The sequence below is a fragment of the Talpa occidentalis genome, unplaced genomic scaffold (assembly GCF_014898055.3).
Source record: "Talpa occidentalis isolate TD23 unplaced genomic scaffold, MPIMG_talOcc4v2.1 talOcc4.14, whole genome shotgun sequence".
Lineage (NCBI taxonomy): Eukaryota > Metazoa > Chordata > Mammalia > Eulipotyphla > Talpidae > Talpa > Talpa occidentalis.
In genome coordinates this window covers 1787783-1797405 of record NW_023601433.1, presented here as the reverse complement: position 1 = coordinate 1797405, position 9623 = coordinate 1787783, and the positions used below count along the sequence as shown (strand labels likewise).

General features: G+C 66.0%; 1 protein-coding gene across 1 annotated transcript; it reads left to right on the top strand.

Moving 5' to 3' along the window:
- Positions 1–139: 139 nt before the first annotated feature.
- On the top strand, positions 140–6707 carry SAXO2 (stabilizer of axonemal microtubules 2). The gene is made up of 4 exons (XM_037509967.2): positions 140–185; positions 2449–2628; positions 4429–4484; positions 5644–6707. The coding sequence occupies exons 1-4, from the start codon at positions 151–153 to the stop codon at positions 6378–6380; spliced, it is 1008 nt and encodes a 335-aa protein (XP_037365864.1). The 5' UTR covers positions 140–150; the 3' UTR covers positions 6381–6707.
- Positions 6708–9623: the final 2916 nt, after the last annotated feature.

Below are 9623 nucleotides of genomic sequence, written 5' to 3'. Positions count from 1 at the left end.
GCTGAGGGCGGGGCCGGCGCGCCTGACCCCTGACCCGCGCGCCCGACGCCGGAAGCGGCGCCCGACGCCGGAAGTCGCGCCGAGCTGCGCCCCGCCCCGCCCGCGGTTGCCCCGGCGACGGCGACGCGCTGGACGCGAGCAAGGCCGAGCATGCGGCGCTGCCTGTGCCGGATCTGCACGTGCGGGTGAGCGGCGCCCGGCGCGGGGCCGGGGCCGGGGGCGGAGGACGGGGCGGCGGGGGCCGCGGGGGAGGCCCAGGGCAGAGCCGGGCCGCGCGGGGTTGGGGGGCGGTGGGGACACTGGGGCGGCCGCGGGGGCCGCGGTGTGGGGAGGCCCATGGGCAGAGCCGGGCCTGCCCGGGAGGGACTTGGGGGGGCGCAGGGGGCCCAGTTCCTGCCGCTCAGAGGCTCCCCGGGACATGCTGACCCCGGCGTCAGGAGCGCGCTGCCTTCCTCTGCCCTTTACCCGTCAGGCCTCGGTTTGCTAAGTCAACGCTGTCGAGTCTGCAGCCTTGTCTGGGGTCCCCTCCCGAGGAAAACCTCTCAGCCCACGGAAGCAGCCCCCGTTTTCATGATTGCCGTGGTGTGTGATGATTAGCTTAGGTTGGAAGATCAATATTTGAGGCTTGAATCCACAAACTCTGATGTGCTAGAGAGCTTCTCTTTCTCTAATTTTTACTGTGTATCTTCCCACGCAGCCCTGGAGTCCAGTCTTTCGGGCGGGGCTCCCCTTCTTCCAGCGATGGCCAGGGCGGGGGCCTGGTGGCCGGTGGTGCTGAACCTGCTCCTAGGCTGGTCTGATCCCGTCAGGATCCCCCAGTGCCTTTCAGGCTTGTGTTTGAGGTACTGGACCTCTGCCAGCGCTGGAGCCATGAGAGGCATCGCTCAGCAACCTGTGAGAGCGGCCACCTGACACTGAGGCGGGGCAGGGCCTCCTCTCCTAGAACCTGCCCCCCTCCGCGGGACCCCGCCTCTTCCTTGTCTTCAGTCCGAGGCCCTTTCTTCCCTCTGCGGCTCTAAGAGACAGCGGCTCTCACCTTCACCTGATCTCCACTCTTGCACGACCTGATTCTTTTTTAAAGATTTATTTATTTATGCATACAAGAACTGGGGCACAGGCCAGAGTTGAGGGGGGCGGGGTGGGAGGATCCACCAGAGACAGAGTGGGGAGCAGAACAGGCAGACTGACTGAAATCCACTGCTGAGGGGAGCAACGGGGAGACAGGGGAGGTCTGCACGCCATGTGAGACAGCTCCCTGGCCGGGGATGGACTCAGGCAACAGTGGCTGGCAACGGCTTGATGGTGCTGAGACTTAACCCCTGCGCCACCTGGGAGGTGCCACGACCTGATTTTTTTAACAGACAGGAAATGTTTGCCCTTCGGGCCAGCTTAACCTCCTTCGCTGCCAGAGGGTGAGGGGCGAGTGAGGGGACCCTGGGGGATGACCAGCCGAGCAGTGATACTGGGTCAGAGGTGAATCAAGATTAGGACGGTTTTCAAGATCCGTAGTTGACAGCGTGGAAGAAAGAGGACGGCCGTGACCTTGAGGGTAGGAGTCCCGTGTGCTGCGTGGGCTGGCCCACAGCTAGGCAGGGAGGCGCCGCCTCTCGGGCTCGGCCTGCAGACATGCGCTGGGCTCTCGCTGCCCCAGACACGGGTCGCGCCTCATGGTCACTTCGCTGCAGCAAAGGAGAAACGCAAACGAGGGCATAACCCAAAATAAATAAAAACGGACAGAAAGCTCTAAGTGGAAAGTCTGAGGAGATAAGCGCGAGCTGGTATTTTCTCCACTGGTTTAAAAAGCAGGAAAGTCCAAGAAAACTCTCTGAACAGCGAGTGTCCTCGCCTGGCAGGGCCGCGCGTCCAGGGAGCTGCCTGCGCTGACCGCGACGAGGCGGTGTCAAAGACGCGGGTGCCGCAACGTCACGGACACTGCAGATCCCGTTCACTTCTCCCGGGTGCCCTCTGTTCCCGAGCCAGGCGCCTTTATCCCCCGCAGCGCCGGGGCTGGGGGGGGTCCTTCCTTATGGCCAGGCCGGGCCAGACGGCAGGTGACGCTGCATGAGCTCTGCCTCTGCTGCTGTCCACGCGCGCGAAGTGGACGTGGCTGCCGCTGCCCTGGAGAGCCTGAGCACCAGCCCGAGCACCCGGCAGGCGAGGCCTACCCGGGCTCTGCCCGCCCGGACCTGGGAGAGGCGTCACCAGCTCTCCCGGGAATAAGGAGACGCCAGACCAGACCGCTGCCAAGGCCGGCCCAGGCCCCACACAGGACAGGCGCGTTTATCGCTGTTGCAAATGCCCCTGCAAAGTAAACAGGCCTCTGTCTTCACTTTTTAGTAAAGCATCTCTGAACTGCGGGGTTTGCGTTCCTGAGGCTCTCTGACATCCTATTGCCCAGCATGTTCTTGCAGTTGAAAATAACCTCTCAGTTCATCTGTGTTGGCACAGGCGACATCGCTGTCCACGCGGGCCCACGAAGCTCTACGAGAGCTCGGGCGCGGACTGGCCTCCGACAGAGTACGCGGAGAAGTACCCGGCCCACGGCAATGTCCTCCCGGCCCAGAGCCTTAGGCCCAAGCAAGAGCTTCCAGCCTGCCGTGGCACAGCACAAGGAATACCAGCACTGAAGTAAATATTGAGAACTATTTGCTTTACTCCCCCACAGTTCTGGTCTTAATAAGGTTTTCTAACTTTAAATCGAACTGTTTAGTTGATTTAAGTTGAATCAATCCAAGAAACAAGGAACTACTTGAGTCACAGCTTAAGAAAAACAGAAAAACAACAATGAAGTTGGGATGACAGAAACAAACAGGAAATAAACAAGTTCCCTTCATTTCTTAAGCTCCTCACATCTCCTAGTTACTCCCACAGCCACTTCCGGCTTCTCAGCCGGCTTCCCCACGGCCAAGGTCAGCTACGAAAATACGGGCCTCGAGCTGTCCCCTCCCACTTACATCCCCGCTGCCACCCCACGATTCGTTTACCACCCAAGACCCCCCTGCCGGGCCTCCAGCTCCTCGGCTCTCGCGCTGGTGCTCTCCCTTGAAAGCCTTGCCTGTGCCGCACCCCTTCCCTGAGGTGACCGCCTGCCGGGGGGCCCCCTCCCTCCCTCCCAACCTCCCTCCCTCCCGTGGTCCTTTCTGGCCTGTGACTCTCAGCTCAGGCCTGAGCGCCGCCCCGGCCCCAGCTAGCTTGCCAGAGGCGGTGCCCAAGGGTGGCCCTCCCCACGCCCCTCCTGTTACTCTCAGCAGGCGCGTCCACTTGTGTCCGCTGCCCGGGCCAGGCCTGGCACCGCACTGCCAGCACACAAAGTCCTCTGGCGGTGACAGGCGAGAGTGCCCTCAGCGCACTTCCCACCAGACTTGGTTGTTTGTGGAGGCCTGGCGGTGTCTGTTTCTCATGGGGGAGGCCTTCGGTGCGAGACAGCGGAGGCAGGAGGCAGCGGCCGTGGAGGTGGAGCTGCCCCTCCCGGCCTCCCTCTGTCCGGCCTGGCCGGCCACCTGACCATGCTTGACCCTCCTGGCGGATCTGGGGAGGGAGGGACTGCGGGGCGGGGGTGGTGGAGGGCAAGGTCTTCGCATGACCCATGCGCCACCTGGGCTCTCCCGGCCTCGCCGTGGCAGCGTGTGCTGGCCCGACACGGGACGGCACTCCAAGTAAGCGCCAAGTCGCGGGCGTGACAAAGTCCCGGACGACAGCACTGGCGACCCCAGAGCCCAGTACGTAGCTGGGCGTTACCACGAGGGGACAGCAGAGGCAGCAAGGCGGGGGCTGGACTGTGTAGAAGCAGGAGCCGCGGGGCGGGCGGCCACGTGGGCCTCGCCAGGTCAGCCGCGTCACGTCCTCCGAGCAGCGAGCAGGTCTTCCCTTCTAGTTACTGTCTCCCCGGGCCGGGGCAGAGGCCGCGAGAGGCAGGCGAGCCAGCAGCACCTGCAGTGGTGCAGTCACCGGCGCAGGGCCCGAGTTGTCCAAGCGGGCTGCTTGCGCCTGGGGGACTGTGTGGTCACGCGGGCGCCCTGGGACTCGTGCCCTGACCAGGCCAGAGTGGCCGCAGGCCCAGGTCCTTCCCTAGAGGCTGGGGTCAGAGGAGGGTGAGTTCTGGCCACGCAGACCCAAAGGATGTGCTTGAATATCCTCGCATTCCTGCGCCCACGGCCTGGGCTGGGAAAGTCAATGTGGGAAGATTTCGTTTGGATCTCACTCCCCGAGGCCGTCGTGATCACGACAAGCTGGGACGTGACGCGTGTTCGTTTCTGAGGCTGTCCAGTCACCGGTAGGACGTTGTGGAACGCGGCGGTTTCAGGCAGCCCATCGACGGCCACTGCTTTAGTATCTTTTATATTAAATAGACTTTTCCAGTCAAAGACCAGACGATTTCAGTGCCGCGGCCCCCTGGGGCGGCCCGACCGCTCGGCTTCTGTGTTGCAGGTCCCGTCAGCCGCGCGCCCGCCCTGGAGAGCTGGAGGCCGTCCCCACCTACAGAGGTAATGCCCGCTGCCTGCGCTCAGAAGGCGGTCACTTCGCTGTGTCCCCAAACCCAGGCTGTGGCGCTGGGAAGACCCTGCTCGGCTCAACTTCCTGGCTGCAGGGCCACGCTGCTCCTGCTCCCAGCGCCCAGCGGGAGGGACTGTGCAGCTGCGCCTATGCAGTTCAGCCGCTGCAGAGCAGGGGTGCCTGTGCTGGGAGCGGGTGGGGTCACCCCCGCAGATGGCGCCCACGGTGGAGTCTGGGCTGATGCATGGATGGGGCCTGCCAGGCCATCGAGGTTCCACCAGCATCGCTCTGGGCTGGGCCTTTGCTGCTGAAGACACCCCAGGAACCCGGGTCACCCCACAGCTGTGCCCCCTCAGCCTCTGTGCCTCCTCTGCCTGGTGGGGCGTGGTGGGGCAGCCCAGAGCACCCAGAGGCATTGGTGGGAGGGGATACCATGTAAGGGAAGGGCCGGGGGCCCTGGTGCTGGGCCCTCGGCGGACAGCGAGGCTTCCTGTTGCTGTGCCCCGCAAGACCACATGCACTGCACATACCGCATGCCCCAGCACATACCACATACCCCAGCATGCACCCTGCACACATAGCTCACATCCCACACACTGCACACAGCGCACACCCCGCACACAGTGCACACCCCGCACATAGCACACAGGCAGGCCTCTGCCGAGAGGCAAGCCCTCCCCCCACAAGATGAGGTGCCGGCCTGAAACCCCAGGCCTGCCTCCGGGGACTGCTTGACACCCATGTCCTGAGGAGGAAGGCTCGATCCCATGGTATTCTGGGCTCCAGGTTACCCAGGATCTTCGCTTAGGGAGTTTGTGGGTTCCTGGTGACCAATGATGCTGCAGTCAGTCCGGAGCTAGGAGTGACCCCCTCGCCGCTGCCCCGCCAGGCCCTTGAGCTTAGGGGCTCACTAGGCTGCTGGGTTCCCGGAGCCTTTTGTGAGCTGCGTGCCCAGTGCTGGGTGCTGGCTCCTCTCAGCCCATGGCCCTGGGGTCGGCCGGGGGGTTGGGGGGGCGGGCGTGGAGGGGCAGGAGGATGAAGGCAGGAGAAGGAACGCGCCGAGGGGCGGTCTGTCCCTGGTAGGAAGGGCCCAGCAGGAGGCGGTTGTTGGCTGGCGTGACTGAAAATGCGCTGTTGTTTGTTTTCAAGATGATTACAGAGCCTGGGGCCTTCAGAAAAGGGAGCTTTATAAACCGGAACAGAGCTACTGCGCCCCGGTCGTGAGGTTCGGGAACCCCACCACGTTTCAGGACGCCTTCGTGCCCCAGGCAGCGGCCCCACCACAGAGCCTCAAGCCCCCCTCTGCGGCCTGGGGGCCCTCAGGTCCCTTCCATGGGGACACGAGCCACCGCCTCGATTATGTGCCGTACCAGCTGCCGCCGAGGCTGGCGCGGCCGAAGGAGGCCTACAAGCCGCCCAGCCGGCCGTTCAAGGGGCTCACGACCCACCGCCGGGACTTCCAGGGCCTGGCCGGGGAGGTCGTGAAGCCGTGCGGGCCGCCGCGCCCCAGGGCGGCCCCAGCGGCACCCTTCGAAGGGAGCACGGAGTTCCGCGAGAGCTTCCAGGCCTGGGAAGTGCCCCCGCGGGAGGCCAGGAGGGCGCCGGAGTACACGCCGCCCGCGGGCACCATGCAGCTGGCCAGCACCAGCCGGCTGCACTACGTGCCGCACCCGGGGGTCCTGACGGAGAGCTGCCGGCCCCGGGAGGCGCGCGCGCCGAGCCCTGGCCCCTTCGAGGACGCCACGGTGTACTCCCTGGAGTACACGCCCAAGGAGCAGGCGGCCTGCCCCGCCAGCTACCCCTGCCCCCCCGGCTACGTCTTCGAGGACACGGACTCCCGCGGCCACAGGCACTTCCGCCGGGCCCCGGCCGTGGGGGCCCCCTAGCTGGCCTGCGGCGCCGCGCTCAGGGCCAAGCCCGCTCTGGCGCAGAGATAAGCGTGCGGAGAGCCGAAGCCAGTCGTAGTCCCCGCGTAGAAGGGAAGCGTGTGCCGGCGGTGAAGCAAATCATACCTGAAAGTTTTTGAACAAGAACATCGGAAATTTTTTTTCAGAAGTCACGATCTTAAACCCGGCCGTGCTGCTCTGACAAGCCCTGCTCCCACGCGTCTGAGAGGCGGCCGTGCCCCTGCCGCCGGCCCCTGCGCCTTCACCCCCAGGCCTGCTCCGCCATCCCGACCCCCGGCTCTGAGCCCGGGCCCGAGGATGCCCGCGGACCCGTCACGCGCCCTGAGCAGCGTCTGGCGGCCGCGGCCTCTGCCGGACCCGCCCCGCCCCCAGAGCCCTCGCCCAGCGCCGGGCCGGACCTGCCTCGGGCTGACAGGCTGGACGTCCAGTTTCTGAGAAGGGTCATGTCCCGGAGCCCCGGGGGCACCTGCGGGGTCTCGCTGAGGACCGATGGCTGGGGCGGGGCCCAGGAAGGAGGCTGGGGGGCCTCTCAGCAAGGCCTAGAGTCAGAGGCGTCTCCAGGCCCCACGCAGGGGAGTCGCCCAGCAGGTGGTGTGATCACCCCCTGCTCCTCCAGCACCCCCTTCCTGCCCCTCCCCGCCCAGAGAAGTGCTAAGAAGGGGGAGGGAGAGGCCAACGAGTGGCGGGGCACGCTGTTTAGACCTGCCCAAAACTTCCTAATGCATCAACCTCTTCCCGGACTTTTTTCTTCACTCAGTGATTGCATCGTGGGACAACATGATTCATTTTATCACAGAGCGAAGCCTTCGGCAGCTTTAGAGTGGTTTCAAACTACACAACTGAGAACCTCAGCAGCTTTTGCTTACATAGTTTGCATTACGTGACGGTGGTTTTCACCTACATTGGTGTCAGTACATACTGTGGTTGGAAGCTTGTGTCTCCGCAGCAATAAAGCCTCCTGAGCGGGCTGGGCGTCCCTGAAATCCTTTCCCCGCCCGCTTTCCTCCCGAGGGGGCGGCTTCAGGGTCTCGCCCAGGTCACCCTGTGCCACGCGGCAGAGTCAGGGTGGACGGTCCGTCCTGGCCCAGCGCAGCCCCTCCGGGGAGGCCCTCCCTGCTGCAGTGGGGGGTGGGCCCCCCTGGACAGAGGGTCTGGGTCAGACATGCTCGGGGGTCCTGGGGTGACTTGCTGGGGGCTGGCAATGGATCATGGCGTCACCCACCCCCACCACGCGACCTGTCAGCTCGGGCGGGGGGGTCTCCATGGGACAGGGAGACGGGGTCCAGGAAAGCCTTCAGAAGGACACGGGGCAGGGCTGGGTCCTGAAACACGAGGACTCGCAGCCCGGCCTCCGGCCCCCCTGTGAAGCCATCGCGTCGGAGCCCCCCCTTGGCCCAGAACACCCGGGGTCCAGCCGAGACCCACCCGGCGGCCTTGCCTCAACCCGGCCATCTCAGAAGCCACATGCCACAGAGAGACGTGGCAGGTCCCGGGCGGGGGTGCTGCGGGGACACCTGTGCAGGCGAGACGGACACCGCGCCGCCTCCTGTCCTCGTCCTCGGGAGTCCTGGCCAGACCCGCCCGTCAGACCGCCGGAGCGGCAGCAAGTGCTGGGGGCCGCGCTGGCACTGAGAGGGGCCTCAGCGGGGATCCCGGGGGACCGGAGCCCAGCAGGGAAGGCCCGGCCTGCCTGCCACCTGGGTCGGGCCAGCGCCGGATGCCAGGGGGCAGCGGCGGGGGATGGCGAGCCCGGTGGTTCCAACCCTCGGATTATGCTTTGGGGGTGGGGGTTCCCCGCCGTAAATGGGCGCAACAGAAAGCCTCAGAGACCGCAAGGACCGTCCCTGCCTGTGGGCAACGGTTTTCTCCCTGACCCGAGGCCAGGTGGGCGGCACACAGCGGCCACTCGCCAGAGCTGGTCGAGGCCAGAGGCCGGGAACCATGAGCTCGCAAGGGTGGGGACGGGCCGGCAGGGCCCGGGAAGGGAGCACCGGCACCGCAGGGAGCGGGCACCGCGGGGTGAGTCGGGCAAGGGGCGCCCGTCACGTTTCCCTGTCTGCCCCGGGAGAGGCCCCTGCGAGCCTCTCCTTGTCCACCCCGCAGGACAGTTGCCCCTTGTGCGCCCTTAGTTGCCACGTAAGCGCTGGGCACTCACAGCACGGGGCAGAGATTCGGGTCTTACGCCGGTGCTTGGATGGCAAAATCCAGATTTTAAAAATGTCCTTTGTTAGTTACTGAAGATTATAAAGTATCTCCAACTTCCAAGAAAAAGGATTTCACAGAAAAACCGGAGTTGGAAACGAAGGTGTTACCTTTGCCCCTCCCTCCTGACCATGCGCCCCTCCCGGGCCCGCGAGAGAAGCGGAGGGTGGGGGGTGGGCGGAGGCCGAGGTCTGCGCGGCGGGGGGAGAGGAGGACCTTGGGACATGGGGGGTCGCTGGCCACCTCCCGGGCTCTGAGGCCAACAGTCTCACAAATTACTGTAAAATGACTGACTTTTGTCTTCAACATGCACCCCGAGGACGCCGAAGCCCTCGGCAGACGGGGGGTGCTTGCCTCCCACCAGGAACCCCGAGGGCTGGGGCTCCCCACCACTCCGAGGCGCGCGAGGGCCGGGGCGAGGGGCAGGCCCTCCTCTCTCCGGCGCCCACCTGGTGTCCGTCCCCCTTCGGCCCTTGCCGGGCCTTTTCCCAACTCCCGGGGGAAGAGCTGGGGGTGAGAGGGGTGGAGGGGCCTCGGCGGAGCCTCCGTGGAGCTGGGCCGTCCTCCAGAGGGCAGCACAGCCCAGCGCCCGAGGGCCAAGCCCAGCGCGCCGGCCACGGCCACCGCAGGACGCTGCCGCACCAAAGGCCGCTCGTTTCAGGATTGCCAGGCGGGAGCAGACGCCTCGACGGCCGCGGCGCGGGGGCGGGGGTCCCCACCGGGAACGGCCTCGGCGGACCCCCGGGGCCGCGCTGCACACGCGGGGCGCGGGAGGGACTCCGCACCCAGAACACACGCCCGTGTCTCCACCCGCGCCGGCCGGGGCGGAGCCCTCCTCACGTCTCGGGGCGCAGCGGGCCTCACGCGGGCCTCGCGCTCGAGCCGCCGGGCAGCCTCGCAGCGGTGCCGAATGCCTCGGGGCTGGCGACCTCCTCGCTGCCCGCCGTGTCCCCGCCCGCCCCTGGTCAGCAGGCTGGGGTGCGGCCGAGGCGGCACGGGCCGGGTCCCGACGGCCAGGGG

Excerpts from the sequence above, each read along its gene's own strand:
- SAXO2 (XM_037509967.2), top strand. The coding sequence starts at position 151 with ATGCGGCGCTGCCTGTGCCGGATCTGCACGTGCGG. Across the intron at positions 186-2,448 it reads TGCCGGATCTGCACGTGCGG|GCGACATCGCTGTCCACGCG; the intron begins GTGAGCGGCGCC and ends GTGTTGGCACAG. Across the intron at positions 2,629-4,428 it reads CAAGGAATACCAGCACTGAA|GTCCCGTCAGCCGCGCGCCC; the intron begins GTAAATATTGAG and ends TCTGTGTTGCAG.